Raw genomic sequence first — 17,605 nt, 5'->3', positions numbered from 1 at the left:
GGGTAGTTCCGGTATGAATTTCACATCGTAATGGTATGCAACTGCCGGCATCCTATCCACATTCACTTGCTGACTGCAACAGTTGACTGCAATCTCACCTATTCTGCCCAGAGTACCGCGCTTAATGGGCTTGACCGCTGGCCGGGGCGGGGCCACAGTCACCGGACGAAGGAGATCTCCTTTTCCCAGTTCTGGCTGCACTTTGACACATTCTAAAGCCACGGATATTACCGCGAGATCAGGAAATTGTTTCTTCTTCTTGTAATTTTTACCTTTTGGCATTTCCTCGGACGTTTGCTTATTTACAAAATGTAACAAAGATTTATAATAGACATATTATATTTTTATTCGAATTGAATCAAGCTTCGGGGGCAGCTGGCAACAGCAGAACAATATTAACAGAAGCTTTAACAGCAGTAGCGAGCAGAGCGAGGTTAACAGCAGATCAACAGCAGAGAGACAGCTAAGCAGATAACAGCACAACAATGTTAACAGAACCTAACAGAACCTGCAACAACTGCAGGAGGAGAGTAACAGCAGAGAAAAAGAGGAACAGCAGACAGTCACAAAAGGAGAATCGCAGCAGTCAGCCTTCCGTGCCTTTTAATTTTATTATTCTTCAATTCAATTAACAAATGTGTACATGAGGGGTTTATTTCTCGTGCTATGTGTAAATATATTTTAGAAGATATATTTCCTCATATTGATTGCACTGGAGTACTGGGTCTCTTTGGATTCGACTCCCTTCAACTGGCCAAAGGGCGGAACATGCTCCATAATTACTTTAAATTTAAAAAGGGATTTTTGAATCGAAACAAAAGCTGTGGCAGTTACAAAACAATTTTGTTGCACCGTCCAATGTCCGAGCGAGGACTAAGGTGTAGGCTCAGCAAAATAATTAACGTATTGGCGCGTGGGCTTTCTTCTCGATCGCGCGATCCGTCTGGCACTAGGTGGTAGCCAGAGCATTCCACTCGAATCGCCGATTCTTCGAGTGCGTCACCGGCAGGCACTCGGGATCCACCAGCTTCCAGACGCCATTCACCTGCTCCACGCTGGCCAGACTGCAGTAGGGGATCTTGTGCATCATCTGACGCAACTCGTCGCTGCTCCGTGGAGCCCCGCCAGTCAGCTGGCGGGAGCAAGTGTCCAATGTCGTTGCATGGGCCACCACAAGGATATTGCCAGCTGAAAGAAAATTCAAACTAAATTCGCTTCAAAGGAGACATCAAAAGTATGTGGGGCATGGTACACACTTGTGCGCTTCAGAAGCTGCAACAGAAGGTCGTGATTGCGGGTGTAAAACTCCTCAGTGGACTCCTTGAGGCTGGCAGTCAGCACATCCGAGGGCTGAACGGGCTCATACTCCAAATCGATGTTGTAGTTGGCCTCAATCAGCTCATTTTTGGTCAGCCAATCGGGAATACCGCTGGGGTACCAGCCCAACCACTCAAACAGGCCCGGCTCCAGCTTGATCTTGTGCTGTCCGCACTGCTGGAGGCCCGCCAGGGCACTGGTGCAGCTCTGAATGCAGCGGTACGAGGGCGAGCAGAAGACATGTTCGACCTGAACGTGAGCCTCCAGCAGAGCCTGGCCGATGAGGTTTGCCTGGAAGACACCCACCTTGGTCAGCGGCGAGTCGTTCTGCCAGCCCCCGGGGCTGTTCTTGCGACGTGGCAGGGTCTTGGGCATATTGAGGTCCTTCCTCATGTAATTGCCAAGCCCATCGAAGCAGTAGGGGATCCAAGTGCCGAATGTGAAGTCCACGCGCTCCCCGTGTCGCATGATGTACACTTTGCGGTTCTTCATCTGCGAGGCTTCCAGCGATGCCGTCGCCTTCACCAGGATCGCGTCTACCACCTGCTCGGACATCGATGTGGAGCACGAAGACATGTTGTTCGTACTCTCGATCCTGGGTGTGCTTGCCTAGAGTTCTGGCTGTTCCCGACAGGGTTTCAGTGTCTGTTGCACGTATTTCTCTAGAGTCTAGACTCTGATCGGATCCCTCAATAATGTCGGAATGTGTGTAGTACCTACGGAAAGTACAAAATACTAGTGAAACATAAGTACAGCTTTCACTCGGAGCTATAGATCAGAGAGGCACTTATTACATACTCTGTCGCTGACATTCCTCGGGCTCTGTGGATATGCTGCGCCCATCCGCAATGTCGAGATCTTCGGCAGATGCCGAAGGCCAGAGGCCTCACTCTTTGACAGAAAATATGATCGATAAACGCGACGCATTTACGTATCCAAAACAACGCGTTTAATTGTCTTGTATGAGCCCCTTTTCTACATAAACAACAAACAAAATTGAATTGGATTTGTCCATCAAAAACCTGTACTCAATTCTGTATTTACATACTGTGCATCGGTACTTCCAGGTACATGCGATACGAGCTACAGTGGACAACCAAAAGATAGTAAAATTGGAACGATTTGTCTTTAAACCTTGAGGGCAGAGAAAAATGAGACAAATCCAAAGATCTGAAATTCAAATATCAAATGGAAGCATTGCTCCACCTTGCCTTGCCACCGACTCCAATAAATTAAAACTTCTTTTGAATTTTACACTGCTCTAATTTACTCTGCGAGTGTGTACTACTCGTATTTGCCAGTTGGGCTTCGAGGAAATTTGCTGATTGCTCGCAATGGAAGCGAGTGTCCCGCCTGGGGCCGCAAGTATTCAATGGGAAATCAATGTTTGTCTGTTTGCCCACTCAATTATGGATTGGCATATTTACCCAATTTCAAAGTCGATGTCCTGCGGGATTGGAGATTAATAAATGTTTGCAATGATTTCGGAATCGAGTTTTCCAAGAAGCTTTGCTGGCAGCCCTCTCCATAAAAATTTAATTTATTCAATAGACTTTTGTAATTGTCTAAGTTGCAGGGGGGCGGCTTCTGCGTGCAACAAGCGGCAGTCGGCTCCCAGCAATTAGTAAATCATGAGGAAATTATGTGCTTTGTGAATGCAGTCCCCAAAAGGAGCCCAGACCCAGTTGCAAGTTGCCAGTTGCCAGTTGCCAGACGAAAATTTTAATGCAAACTGTAAATTATTATATACTTAGTTACATTTTGCTACGAATGCAACCTCCCTCTGCTGCTGCTCCACCCGCACCACCCGTCACCGTGCTGTTTCGGCCTTCTCTCAAAGGGCCTTCTCTGGCTGTTTTAGCCATTTCTGTGCTCGCTGGCAGACAATACAAAACTATAAATATGCACAGTTACAGACAAAGTCACAATCACAGTCACAGTCACAGTTGCAATTATGCCCGAAGGCGCACAGTGGTGGGAAACCAAAGCAAATTAAAGTATCAATTATTGCTTTTAGTTGCATTATGCAGCATTCAAATATTGTCAAAATATTAAAGCTTATGGCAATCAAATTGCTTTGGTTATTTCCCCATTTAATCTCAGCTTGCCGCTTTGTTTGACTTGTAAGCCCTCGTAATTCCAGCTCAGATCTTCAGACCAGGCGCTAAAAAGAGCTGCAAATAAAAGCATAACTAAAAATGAAATTCTCCAATTTTACATGTCAATTAATTGAAGTAAAAGTAATTTGTTTTCGACATATTAATGCAGTTTTGAACTAACATTTTATTGCTTTAAATATATAGGTATATTATATATTCAGTTTGTGTAATTAATGTTCGGTCATTGACAACCACTGTGCCGGACTCATTCACAAGTCTTTCGCTGGAATGATATATTTTTTATTTTACCAGCTTCTTCGCCTCATCTGCATCCTTTGGTGGGGGGTGTCGGTGTCTCTGGCAGAGCGAGTAAAATGCAAAATTTATTGCTGCAAAACTACAAAACACACAGAGTCTGGGCGCAGGAGGGGGCAGTAGTTGGGGGCAGAGTATGAATGAATGGGGGGTAGATGGGGGCGTGGAAAATGTGTTAAGTCTATTGAGTGTATTAAAGCAAATAACTGCGTCGACGAATAAAATACATGCGAGGAGACGACAGCGAGGAATGTGCTCAAGGCCCCCTAGCATAGCAGGGGGAGGGAGGGGACAGATGGAGCAGCTGTGTGTGGATAGAGGGCGTGGCAAAAGATACTTTATACACACTCACACACACACTCTGACAGATGCACCGACTCAGACACACTTGCTATACAAATGCAAATATGAATATAAATGAACAACGCGATGGAGTCGAAGGCCCAGCCTGAGCTTCAATGACTTGGATACCAAGCATGGAATATAGAGAGAGAAAAAACAACAAGATGGAGGGGGTGAGGGAGAGAAGCAGAAGCAGAAGCAGATGCAGAAGGGCTTGCAGGAGAACTTCTGGTTGAAAGTTTAACTTGTGGTTTACAAACGGCACCACTGAAATCGACACAAGACAGTGGGAGGGCGAAGCGAAGCGAAGCGAAGAGCATAGCAGACCAGAAACCCCAACAAATGTGTATCAAAATGCAGCCCTGAGGCCTGAGCTGGGGGTTGGCAACTCTAACAAAGAATTTTGTTGCCCTTTCAGATCAAATATGCCAATATTTTCCATGCACAAAACAAGTGGACACAATCCCCAAACAAATTAAGCAAATAACAGTTTATCAAAAGGCAAATCTTTAACGTAGCTCAGGGCAACTCCAGCTCGGAATTTCAAAGCTCTTTTAGACCAATTATAATTATGGGCTTTAGTGTGTATTTAGCGTGTGACAATTGTGTGTGTGTGTGCAAAGCAAACCGGAAATTTCCACAATTAAATGATGATCAAAATGGAACTGTACGACTCAAGTGGCACAGTTGCAACTGCAACTGTAACTGCAACTGTAACTGCAACTGCAACTGTAACTGCAACTGTAACTGCAATTGTATGTGGGAATTCCCATTGCCGGCTAAGCCCAATTATGGCAATATTTCAATGCAATGCATTGCACGAAATGCCATTAAACAAAACCCCAAAAATGTACAACGACAATTTGTGCAACAAAAACCATAAATTATTGCAATTTTAATTAGAAAGATTGAGTGCGTTCATTTTGGGGCAAAGTTTTCACGGTTCATTAGATACCAAATGCATTTTGAAATATTCTTATTTAAATTAATTTTAATGTTCATTCGCATTTAATTGATGTGGCAAATAGTTGAACGAACGCTGCACAGACGACAACCACTACAGTTGCAAGCACAAAACATGGCAAGAGAAACAGAAACAGAAACAGCAGCAGCAGCAGCAGCAGCCAGCAGCCAGCAGCTGGAAACGGAAGGGGAACGGGAACAGAGGCACAAACACAACCAGAACCAGAACGGAAATAAGCAGCTTTTGACTAACGGCAAAATGGATGCCACAGAGTTGTGTGTGTGAGTGTGTTTAAAAAAAAAAAAAAAAAACGAGAAACCAGAAACCAGAAACCAGAAAAGGGGTGAAAAAGAGAGGCAGAGATAGAGATAGAGATGGAAGCAGAAGCAGAAGCAGAGGCAGAGGCATAAGCAGAAGTGGAGTAACATCTGGCACTGCCCTGTGCGATTACAAAAACATCAACACTTAATATGTTTATTAAATTTGTTGCTACATCATTAGGCACTAGCAGCCATGTAATGTGAGGCAAACACTTCACATGTGCCCACGGGGGTATGTTGTATGCATGCCTGTGTGTGCCTGTGTGCCTGTGTGTACAGAGAGTGTGACTGTGTTAGTGTTGTCACCGACTTCTGTCGTCTGTTTCTGCAATACCCTATGACCCATAAGCTCAACTCGAATGTAACTCAACGATCACTGGAAATGGTACACCCGGGTCTTGAGCACAACTGTACCGAATGAATGCTAAATGAATGATTCACTGAATAACTAATGCAAAATAAACCCAAAAAATAAAAACACTTTTCATTGATTAACATTGTAATAAAAGCACACGAGTGAGAGCAAAGTAATTAAATATATTTATAATTGATGCATATATGTATGTATTACAATTATATTTAATTACAGTGAGTAGATAATTCTGCAATCATGCTTACAGAAAGAATTCCAAGACTGCACACACCTTTAAGCACACAATAATTGGCTTCAGCGTATATATAACAATTAATTACATTCCAAATGAATGTCAAGCTGCTGCGGTAAGCTCAAAGGCGCCTCTCACTCGCCTCTCTCTCTCTCTCTCTCTCTCTCTCTCTCTCTCTCTTGCCCAATTATGTTGCGGTGTGTTGCGCCACAGAAGCCCCACAGCAATTAGTTGGCACTTTAGATTGTTTTACCCACATTCGATTCAATTTAGCAAATCAAACTGGAATCCTGCTGCCAGAGAGCATCCCTGCTTCGTTGGCTTTCCTAATTTCGTGTTGGTTTTGCTTGGTTGTAGTTGTCGTTGTCGTTGCAGTTGTCGTTGCATTTAGCTTACAGTCGTGCCAATGCCCTGTGCACACACACACACACACACGCAGTCGTACTCTCTCAGCCACATGTGTTTCTGTGTGTGAGGCTGCTTCTTTGTGTGTGTGTGTGGGCTGTGCTTTGGGCTACTTTGCATGGGCTTAACGATTGTTTTTTAGATGCAGTTACAGTTACAGTCACAGTCACAGTCAGAGTCACAGTTACAGCTGCAGTTACAGTTACAGCTACTCTGGCAACGTAGTTCATACAGAACGAAAGAGAGAGAGAGAGAGAGAGAGAGAGTGGTTAGAGAGTGGCAGGATGGATGGGCACTCAGAGGAAGTGAGAGGCCAAGTTGAAGCTTAAAAAAAAATTTGCATTGCCTACTTTTTGGCGTTGCGTTGCGTGGCGTGGCGTGGCGTGGCATGCCGTGTGGTGTTCCGTTATGCGAAAGTTAACAAAGTATGCGTACCCAACCAACCAACCAGCCAACCAACTAAACATACATACATACATACATACATACATACATACATGCATATGTATTTACTTTACCTTTATTCACGATGTATATGAGGTTGCTTTTTGTTGTTGCTGTTGTTGCTGTTGTTGCTGTTGTTGTACTTTACTTTACCTCTTTTTAGTTTCACTTTTGCTGTAACTCTGGCAAAAGTTATGCGCATTATTAAAAAAGGAAACGCGCTCACCGCATAAATTGTAATGCTCATGATTATTATTATCATAATAAAATGTAATGCTACCCCCCAATCCACCATAAAAATGTCTGAATATACAATATATAAGTACACAAATGTACATGTATGTGTGTATATATATTTTCACTTTTACTACCGAAACTGCATATGCTCATACTCGTATTGGTACTCAGGTGAACTCCATTTCGTTTTTCCATGTCGTTTCAGCTGCTGCGGGCAGTGGGGCAGTGACAAATCGCTCGGATTGGGTGGCTACCCAATCACTGAGCTACCACCAAGACAGTGCCGTCGGTGGTAGCCCATTCACAGCAGCCAATGCATTTGCCATCGGGCTCAACGGTCAGTCTACCCGGCAGGAGGATGAGGTGCTTGTGGAGGAGCCGCATGCCCTGACCATTTCTCGACCACCGCGTGCAGGTCGCAGCGAGCGGCAGGCGGAGGAGGATCAGGTGGACCGCTGCCGGCTCTTTGTCGAGGGCGATGCCACCAAGAACGAGCTCTACAGTCCCGAGTATCCCAATCTGTATCCGAAGAACATCAACTGCACGCGAGTGATAACAGGTGAGTGGAGGGGGTGAAATTATTATTATTATTGAGTTGATGCTGGTGACTGCCAATGAACGAATGAATTTTACCCACACTATTAGTAATCAAACGAGTAAAACGACTAAGTTGTGGAAACAATTATCAAATTATTATCAATCGACTACAATCGACTACATTACCCAGCTGAGGAATTACCCAATGACTGACTTCAACATCCAAGGGAAGTCGAGCCGAAACAAATGCAGAACAGAATAACCGAATAACCAAATAGTTCATGGCAATCAATATGCATAGCCGGCTATTCGAATATTCATTCAGCAAGTGCATATCTATTCATACGAACAACGAATTACGACACTCAACCCATCCGAGTCCTACGGACCGAAGAGATTAGAGATTTAGCTGCGATTTATATGGAAATTATTTGAGTGTCATGCTCGAGCCAAGTAATTGCAGGTTGTATTATGCAGGATGGAGTATTCATGCCTCATCCATTCATTGATGCAGCAGCAGCAGCAGCAGTGGCCCACCCATTCGGTTGATTATCTACGGCTAAGCAATTAACAAGCAGCCCCGCATACTGTAGCTGTATCCGTAGCTGTATCTGTTGCTGATCTGATGCCTTATTCCACAGACACAAAGACAAATAGGAGCTTTGATGGCAGCCAATTCGCAGGCAACTTCCTGTGGCGTGCGAGCATGTGGAGTGGAGTGGAGTGGAGTAGAGTGGAGGAGTGCAGGCCTCGTAAAAGTTTATATGGCAAGCACTTGGCGACGAGGACGAGCCGAGCCAAGCTACTGCAAATAATTGCAAAGTCTTTTGGCCAAGTCTGTTGGCTGTTGACATTACCAGATGCCAGTCTGTCAGTCAGCCAGCCAGTCAGTCACTCAGTCAGTCACTCAGTGAGTCATTCAGAGAGCAACTGGGTATGGGGTGTGGGGAAGGGGAAGGGGAATGGGGAACCCATTGGAGCGGCAGCATTAGACGGCGCTGATGCGTAAGATGCTCCACACAGATTCCAGTGGCAGGGACCGTTTTGTGTGTCCCATTTAAAAGCGTTGGCGTGTTCGTTCACCCCCTCCCCCCCTCCCCTCACCCATCTGCCATCTCCCCTTGGCCCTTGCAGCACAATTCAATCCCTCGATGGGGGATTGCCAATGGGGGGATTGTGCCCAGCAGTCATCATATTTGAGCTGCATTCGCTTCACTGCCTCTTCCTCAGCTCCATCTCCATCTCCATCGCCAGCCTCAGCCTCAGCTCGAATCGAATCGAATCGAGTCAACTCCAATGCTTATCTAAAGTCGGTTAGAGGCCAAATCATTTGTCAGTTAAGACAAAATAATGTCACTGCAAAAGTCAAGAGCTGACAGATAAAACCTGAAAGCGAATGATTGACTTTCCATAAGCACGCATCAGCGGGTCTCAGTATCTCGAGTCTATCTACAAATATGTCAGCATACATACATACATGCATACATATGTATGTACATCACCCCAAGTATGTGTGTGTTCAGCATTAGTTGGGGGCGGGTTAAGGGGGGTTGTGCTTAGGGAGTAGAGCAGACAGAGGCGGAGACATAGCCGGAGACAGCTGCTTATTTGCATATCAATGTGTGGGTGTGTGGGCTGCGGGTGTGGGTGTGGGTGTGGGTGTGGGCAAGACCATGTTAATGGAAGTAAACCTTAGCAGACCAACAAAAGCAACCAAATGAGAGAGATGCATCCATCCATGGCAGAGGCAAAGGCAAAGGATTCCCAAGCTAAGCAGTGTCCAGGGTGTCTCTTCTATTTCCAAAATTGGTTAATTAAATTGAAAATATCTTCTGGCAGATCAAACTGAATCCATTGTCCATTCCAAGTAAAAAAGGAATGCCATTTGTTAATGGATCGTCTCTGGCATTGCCACTGGGAAATTTGTGTCTTCGTTGCCTTGTTGCAACCCCATAAGAACCAGTCCCACTGGACAATGCCTCAAATGCAAACCAATCCCCACAACCCCCTGATTTCGAATCAATCTACGTGCGCAAGTATATGAATGAATGCCTAAGGAAGTACCCATACATTTCCATATACGAACCCACAGCAGTGTCCAAAATTGGTTAATTAATTTCCCCAGCAAATCTGTCACTGTTAACAATGGCATAACGTTCCAGCTGAACCCACAGAAAAACCATCCCCCTGAATGTGAGCCAAAGGACATTTGGCCATGGGAGAGCCAGCTCAGCCAGCCAGCCAGCCAGCCAGGCCAGCCAGCCAGCCAGCCAGCCAGACCAGCCAGCCAGCCTGTGTGGTATCAAAAATTTGTGCAAATTTTTCGTAGTTCTCCCCTCAGAAAACACGAGTACGCCAATACCTTTCGAAATCCTTTGCCATCCAGTCAAAGTCCCTCAGAAAAGCAATCTACTGGCGGAGCCCATGCCAAGGGGAGTAGCCTGCCAAATATCCAAAAATTTGCAAATCAATTGTCATGCATTTTCCCCCCCAGAAAGTACGACAACAAACAGTACCCACCCGATCCGATTGCCTGTAATCATGAATGCATTTTCCAATCCTAATCCATGGCCTGCCTTTCCTTTTCGTTTCTTTGCTGTTCTTTTCTTTTCTTTTATGTTCTCCTCTTTTCGGGGCTAACCATCAATTGGTCTGTTCTGCCTTGTAATTAGGTTTCATTTCGTTGGATGAAACTGCAAATGCAATTCAAAAATTATGCTCTCTACCTGCCTTTCCCTGCCCCGCCCGCTGTGCTTTGTAATTTGGTAATACTAATGCAGCCAAACCCCAGCCCACAGCCCACAGCCCACAGCCCACAGACCACAGGCCACAGCCCCCACCCCACTGGGGGACTAACCTTAAGTTGGTTCCTTCCTTTTTTTCAAGGCCAATCAATGCGAAATTCTATTCCCATTCAAACCTCACTCACTTTGGCATTTGTTTGGCTCAGCCTCAGCCTTTGGCTCCCTCCCTCCCTCCCTCCCTCTCTCTCTCTCTCTCTCTCTCTCTGTGATTCCAACTTTCATTACTTGTCCATCTCCATTATGTAATGTGTGTGTGTGTGTGAGTGTGTGCTTATGTGTGCTTGTGTGGGTGCTAACGCCTTGGCAATTGCTTCTGTATATATGCATGTGTTTACGGACTGGAGACTGAGTGCTCGTCTGTGTGTGTGTGTGTGTGTGTTGTTATGCCACATTGGCCACAAAGGTTCCATTTCACAGCCAACACGAAGGAGCGGATCGGAACAGGAGAAAATGTTTTTTCAAATGCCAGCTCCAGAGGCAGAGGCAGAGGCAGAAGCAGAGGCCGACCCATTGCCATTGCCATTGCCATTGCCATTGATTCATGCCAAGGATTCGTTAGCTGAATATGTGTGTGAGTCGGCACTGCATGTGAGTGTGAATGAATGAATGAATGAATGAATCTGGGTGTGGGTGTGGCATCTTGATGCCCTCTTCTTTTCATGCAGCCCACTAAATGAGTCCCCAGATGCTTTCATTTTGGCCATAGATACGACCGGATACGAGACCATGATTGGGTCTCTGCCTTTCCACTCCGAAAGAAAAAGAAAAAGCCCTCTAGATGGATGTATCTCATCGCAGGCATATTATAGTTTCGATTTACTTCTAAATGGGGAAATTGTGTGCCATTTTTTACCAATTTTCGTTGTCTAGTCGAGAGTCTAGGAGCAGTCCAGAAACTGGGAGGGGGGGTTGGTGCTTTGAGAAATGCTTTGAGCAAAGTTTATATATTTTTTTAGTTGTAGGAATTTTTATTATTTTATTAAGAAAAGGGAACTTCGGAACACCCCCTCCGTGGTGTGAAAGCAATCATAAAATCATAAAGTAATAACCAAGAGAGAAGAGCGCCCCAGGTGGAGCCAGAACAGCGCCACACTTCTTAATTAAGTGAATGAATGAATGAGTCGAGTCCTGTGCGCTGTGTCCTGTGCGCTGTGCTTGGGCTCTCGGGAATCTCCCGCCAGACTCGAAGTGCATTCCATCTTTGGTCCTGTCTGTTCTCTCTCGCCCCGGTTCCAACTCCAACTGCAAGTCCAAGTCCCAGCCACGCTCCACCGAACCTGCCATCCATCCCTTCATCACTTCATCAGCAGAAACAGAACTTGAGCTGGCGCTGAGCCGTTGTTAATCAGTCGCTCAGCTCTGAGGCATTTAACTTTGAGTAAGCTCGGGGTTGGGGTCGGAGCCGCGGTCGGAGCCGGGGTTGGGGTAGTGGTGGTGGGATTATGGAATTTATATTTGTCGACTAACGTGTTGCCTTTTGTGCCATCTTCTTTCTCTTCCCCGCTCCGCTCTGCACTGCACTGCGCTCTGCACTGCGCTCTGCTTGATGCTTGATGCCTGCATCTAATTACAGCGCCGAAGGGACAAATCATACGCCTGGACTTTCGCAACTCGTTTAATATCGAGGCCAAGGAGGAGTGCAAATTTGATTTTCTCGAAGTAAGTAACAGTGGATGTGGATGGTAACTGCTACGAGTATCTGGCTGGCAACAGGCGCACAAAGACAGAGACAGAGACGGGCTGCCACGAAAGGGTCAGCGTCAGTGCATAAAAACAAACGCAAAACTTTGTTGCACACACACAGCCAACAAAATGAAGCTAGATACAAAACGAAAAAAAACAGCAAAGAAACAACAAAAAACACGAACGGAGAATGAAACGAAAAACTTGCTTAGTTGCAGGGCTTTGCCATGGCGTGGCAAAGTTTTCGATTTGTTTCTTCTACGACTTTTCCTTGTTACTGCCCGTTTTTGCCTCGCCTCTATTTTTTGTTGAACAGATCCTGGCCTGGCCTGGCCTGGCCTGGCCTGGTCTTTTTATGCCGGGCCCCGTAACCTTAAAATTGGAAGTTTTAATTGAATGTTGTCTTTGCCGGCAAGTCGTAAGCCTGATTTGAATGCACTCTGCCATAACATAACCAAAAGGCAGCCAGAGTCTCAGTTTCAGTCCAAGTCCAAGCCCAAGCCCAAGCCCAAGCCCAAGCCCAAGCCCATGCTCGAAGCTCTTGCCAATTGCCAAAGCGGCTTAGGCCCTGACAAACTGTTTGCCATGTGCCATTTGCCATGTGGCAGCTGGCTGGCTTATTGCGTAAAGACGCAGGCACAGACACAGACACAGACACAGTCCTGAAGATCTAAAGCCAAATTCTTGCAGATACGCGACGGTCAGTACGGCTTCTCCACGCTGATTGGCAAGTATTGCGGCACCGATTTCCCACCGGAAATCACCTCCAAGGAGCGCTATCTGTGGCTGCACTTTCACTCGGACGAGACCATCGAGTACACCGGCTTCAGTGCCGTGTACGAGTACCTCGATCGGAACCGCGAGGCACCCAGCACCGACCTCAACTGCACCATCGAGAAGGATGGCTACGAGGGCTTCATCAACTCCACGGATGTGCCGGCGGATATACGGGAGCAGGTCATCCGCAACAAGATAGCCCTCGACTGCATTTGGCGCATCCAGGTCAAGGAGAACTGGAAGGTGAGTTGCGGATGACTCGATGTCAATTCGAAACATTTTACTTGGAACTTCCATTTCCATATCCTCCTTCTCCTCCTCCTGCTCTTCCTCTCGCACAGATTTTCCTCAAATTTTTGGACTTTAAGCTGAGCAAACCGAACGATTGCGAGACAAACTTTCTGGACATATTTCCCGAGCAGACAGTGATGCCGTTGCGGTGAGTCTTTTGCCAGCCTTTGACTTTGCATGGGAATTCTCGTACCTCGTACCTCATTCCTCGTGCCTTGGTACCTTGGTACCTTGAAAGGTTAATCACATTTCTGCTGCGTTTTACAACACTGACAAATTGCTTTTGGAGTGCCGCGGGAGAGCTGCAGAGAGCGCGGGAGAGCTGTGCACTCGGCCGGGTATACGTATACGCAATGCCACAAACCAATTTCCGCATTGCCAAAAAGCGGAGAGATCAAAGCCCAGGCAAATTTTCAATTTATTACCGGCCAAAAGTAAATTGTTCGACAGCGGAAGTGGCGGGCGCCTTTGACTCGTACATCCCTGCCCGAGCCCGAGCCCGAGCCCGTGTCTCGTGTCCGTGCCCCATGTCCTGCCGTGCCCTGCCCTGCCCACTAGCTGGCGAACTGGATGACTGACTCTCTCCTGGCTGACTGGCTGTCTGGCTGTCTGGCTGTCTCGCTGTCTGGCTGCTCCTCCATCTTCGACACGCATTGACATCCGCTTTTAACGCGCCAATACATTTCCACTTGTTGCTGCTACAGATGCTCGGGACAACACTCAAATTGATTGACTGGCGTTTTCAGCTCTCGGAAAATGGAAAATGGTGGCACTGGGAGGAAGGCAGGTCGAAGCAGAAGCAGAAGCAGCAGCAGCAGCAGCAGCACAAGCTTGTCTGTCTTTGCAGTCAGCCATGGCCATTGATTTGATGCCTTTGTTGCTGCTGTTGCTGCTGTTGCTGCTCCTGTCGCTCGTTCGTTCAGCTTTCATTTAAATTCATTTTTCGTAACAATTTATCGCACACGACGGGTGGCAGCAGCCCACACACGAACACACGAACCAACATTTCGTAGCGTACTTTCTGGGGCAGCCACAGAAAATGTCAGCAAAGCGTGAAATGCGCCAAAGGCAGCAGCACGGACAGGAGCCAGAAGACAGGAGCCACGACGACGACGACTGGGGCAACGCCGATGGCCACCAAATGAACGAACGAATGAACATAAATACCATATTCAGTGAACGCCATCATTTAAGCTATATTATAAATTATTTATTTATCGATTACGCGTCTGCTATCGATGCCAAAATATCCATATATTGCCAGAATTAAATATGCCCAAGAACTGGAACTTTGCCGGGAGTCGACAGTAAACCCTACCAAATATGCTCACGTTTACCTGTGACAGAGATTAAAGAGATTAGAGAGACAGAGATCTACAGTAAATCCAGCAAAGAGCAGAACAATTAAGCACCCGCCTACTTTGGACTCGCAAGGTTTCTTGCAAGCATGTGTACATGGATTTTAATGAAATATTAAGTCTGGTTCAGAGTTACAACGGATTAAATTGTGTTGAAAATGGTGAGTGTAGCTCTCATGGACATTCCAGACAAGGAATCCTCAGCTTTAAAGTGACAGCACTCGTCGGAAAGTTTAGCCATCAGATCAGCATCTCCATGTCCTCTTGGAGCCATTCGATTTCTTTGACTGCACCATAGAGACCACTTCTAGGCACATTTTCACTTGGGGGTCGGCATGTAATAAGTTATTCGAACTTGCATGCCAAACGCTATGAGAGCCGTGTGGAAAGAACCGCTCTCCCAGCAGTAACAGCGAGCGGTAACAGCGAGCGGTAACAGCGAGCGGTAACAGCGAGCGGTAACAGTGAGCGGTAACAGCGAGCGGTAACAGTAAGCGGTAACAGCAAGCGGTAACAGCGAGCGGTAACAGTAAGCGGTAACAGTTAGCGGTAACAGTAAGCGGTAACAGCGATCAGTAACAGCATGTTAACATGTTAGCTGCTGTTCGCTCTGAATTTAGAGATCTAACCACATCCAAAAACTAAGTTGCGCCATTACGCTAATACAGAAATCCGCATCTGAGTCTACAGCATACATACATACATATATATATTTAGCAGTTGTACAAACCAAGCGAAACAATAAATAAATAATTCAAATGGCACATAGATTCTAGCCTAACATTTTCCAGAGAACAAGCCTCAGCCAGTTCCCAATTAACATCAATATTAACTTCTTCCATTTGTTTGTTTTGCCCTTTACAGAGTGAAAAACTTTTGCGGTTCGGCTGGCGAGAGTATTACGGCGGAATCAAACATTTTGCACTTGCGTTTCTATGCAGATCAAATCGCGATTAATTCGACATTCGGCATTCTGTACACCGCGTTTCGGGACCGTGGAGCTGGTAAGTCCTTGCCATCCTCTGGCCTGCTTTGATGATGGCAAATCCCTTGAATTGGCAACAAATGCTCAGGCTGAAAGTACAAAGGCATGACCGAAATCCTTGGGGCAATCCGGTGCTAAGCTCCCCCTAAATCCGGAGTTGGCACTGGAGGCGGTTGCCTCCCCTGCCACGTTCCCTTTTTTTTTTGGCTGCCCATTTGGCAGTCCCATGAACGAGTACGAGGCTGAAACAGAGGCGAAAGTGGAAATCTCTTGTCTAACCAACTATCTGACTCTGTCATCCACCATATCCTCCTTCCCCTGCTCCTTCCCCGTTCCCCATTCACACTCCCATCTACCCATCTATCTATCTATCTATCTATCTATCTTTCTGAATGTCTGTGTGTCTGTTTGTTTGGCGCACAGGGTTCTGCGTGATTGCCGCCAGTTGCCAAAGGCAAAGGCTAAGCACTCTTTTGTCATTCAACGATTGTCCTTTGTCCTGGGGCCAGCATTGTTTACTTTTAGGCAGAAGCCAGACGGCGAATCCTCCGAATCCTCGAGCTCCATCTAACATCTACTCCTCCAGATCCATCTGTGTCCTGAGTACGAGTAGTACCATAGCCAGCATCGGCAATAATTGTTGTTGCCTGAGCGATTTATGTTCGACATTACGTGCATTTGCCCTGTGGTTTCCATCGTCGCTTTCCCGCTTTTCCCGCTTTTCCCGCCTTTCCCGCCTTTTCCGCCTGTCCCATCTCCTGCCCACTGCACTGTGGACTGGCAGCATGGAGAATTCCATCAATTCGAGACCTCAAATTGATAGAAAATTAAACACAAATCGAATTGCGTTGGAGTTGAATTGACAGTTGAGCATAAAAAGTGAAAAGAAAGTGAACAACTCATCTACAGTGAATCGACGAAACGGCAGATCGAAACTGACATTAATCCAATTAATCCAATTGGGAGGGTAAAAGGGCCAAAGAGGCATGGCATTGGTATTCTTACTCAAATGATTTAATCGGTGGTAGTTTAATACGTTGAGTGAAACTCTATAAAAAATAGCTCGAATGTCTAGTTTTAGCAATTTTCAAGTTGAAGTAAATAAATACATTTAATGTTGATTGCATATTGAATAGAAACACTGATCTTATACAAGTAGTGTATGTATATATGTAATCAGAACTTAATTTTATTTTGAGAAGAGAACTTGAAATTTGAATTGAAATCTCGCTTTAATTAATGTCGGATTAAAATTAAATTAAGCTGACATTAAACAGATGGCGGATGGAGTGCAAATAAAGCCAATTCAATTATTAATTGCCATGAAACAAGAAAGTGTGGACTTCATGTTCAATCAATGCCAACCCTTTCGGTGTGGAATTACTTTGAATTGGCCATTGAAAAGAGTTTGAGTGTCAACATCAATTTCATGAGGCCTTTTACACCCACCTTCGATCCCACTCGATTCGCTTCGGGGTGTGTAAAACCATTTCAATTGAAATCAATTGTCCATTCCACTGTGCTTCCACGATTGGTGCTTTGATTGCCATTTTGGCACTGTTTTCTTCCACACACACACACACACACACACACACAAACACACACACATACACTCTCTCTCACTTGAACTGCCATTTTGTGCCAAATTTTTTACAACTTTCTCTAACTCTACAACTGTCTCTCATTCTCATTCTCTTTCTCTTTCTCTCCCCCTCTCCCTCTCTCTCTCACTATGTTGCACTCTTTTGGGTGCTACGCTCCGACAGCCTGCACCGAGGACGAATACGATTGCGAGGACGCGACCTGCATATCAAAGGATTTGGAATGTAATGGCCTAGACAATTGTAAATTTCGATGGGATGAGGAGAGCTGTACGGTAAGTGCAACGCCTACTCACACACACACACGAACTGAATGGGGGGGGGGAGGTTATTTTCAATGTGGGGCAAAGCGTTGTACGTGCATCTAATTATAGGCAAACTCGTTGGCCCCGACTTCTGGGCCGATCCCTTCTCTCATTATAAGTATGCTCAACACGCCGATGATGGCAACACCCAAAAACACTCACGTACAAACAAATGCAGACACACACACAAACACACAAACACACACTGGCACAAGT

At 45.9% G+C, this 17,605-nt stretch overlaps 2 protein-coding genes across 2 annotated transcripts in view; one reads left to right on the top strand and one right to left on the bottom strand.

Moving 5' to 3' along the window:
* Positions 1 to 17,605, top strand: part of LOC111068666 — a gene marked incomplete at its 5' end in the record, with an annotated part of 55,647 nt that overhangs the window by 14,352 nt on the left and 23,690 nt on the right. Inside the window, 6 exons of the mRNA XM_022358322.2 lie at positions 7,254 to 7,607; positions 11,963 to 12,048; positions 12,763 to 13,092; positions 13,191 to 13,288; positions 15,363 to 15,502; positions 17,250 to 17,359. Coding sequence (XP_022214014.2) covers positions 7,254 to 7,607; positions 11,963 to 12,048; positions 12,763 to 13,092; positions 13,191 to 13,288; positions 15,363 to 15,502; positions 17,250 to 17,359 — 1,118 coding nt within the window. The remainder of the gene's footprint in view (positions 1 to 7,253; positions 7,608 to 11,962; positions 12,049 to 12,762; positions 13,093 to 13,190; positions 13,289 to 15,362; positions 15,503 to 17,249; positions 17,360 to 17,605) is intronic.
* Positions 656 to 2,045, bottom strand: LOC111068636 (protein UBASH3A homolog). The gene is made up of 2 exons (XM_022358261.2): positions 1,257 to 2,045; positions 656 to 1,188 (listed from the first exon to the last, which is right to left on the bottom strand). The coding sequence occupies exons 1-2, from the start codon at positions 1,891 to 1,893 to the stop codon at positions 950 to 952; spliced, it is 876 nt and encodes a 291-aa protein (XP_022213953.2). The 5' UTR covers positions 1,894 to 2,045; the 3' UTR covers positions 656 to 949.

This window comes from Drosophila obscura, unplaced genomic scaffold, assembly GCF_018151105.1.
Source record: "Drosophila obscura isolate BZ-5 IFL unplaced genomic scaffold, ASM1815110v1 contig_73, whole genome shotgun sequence".
NCBI classification, from domain to species: domain Eukaryota; kingdom Metazoa; phylum Arthropoda; class Insecta; order Diptera; family Drosophilidae; genus Drosophila; species Drosophila obscura.
This window is presented reverse-complemented; position numbering and strand designations above follow the sequence as displayed.

Coding starts and splice junctions, on each gene's coding strand:
- LOC111068636 (XM_022358261.2), bottom strand. CDS start 1,893: ATGTCTTCGTGCTCCACATCGATGTCCGAGCAGGTGGTAGACGCGATC. Junction 1,189..1,256: donor GCAGCTTCTGAAGCGCACAA/GTGTGTACCATG, acceptor ATTTTCTTTCAG/CTGGCAATATCCTTGTGGTG.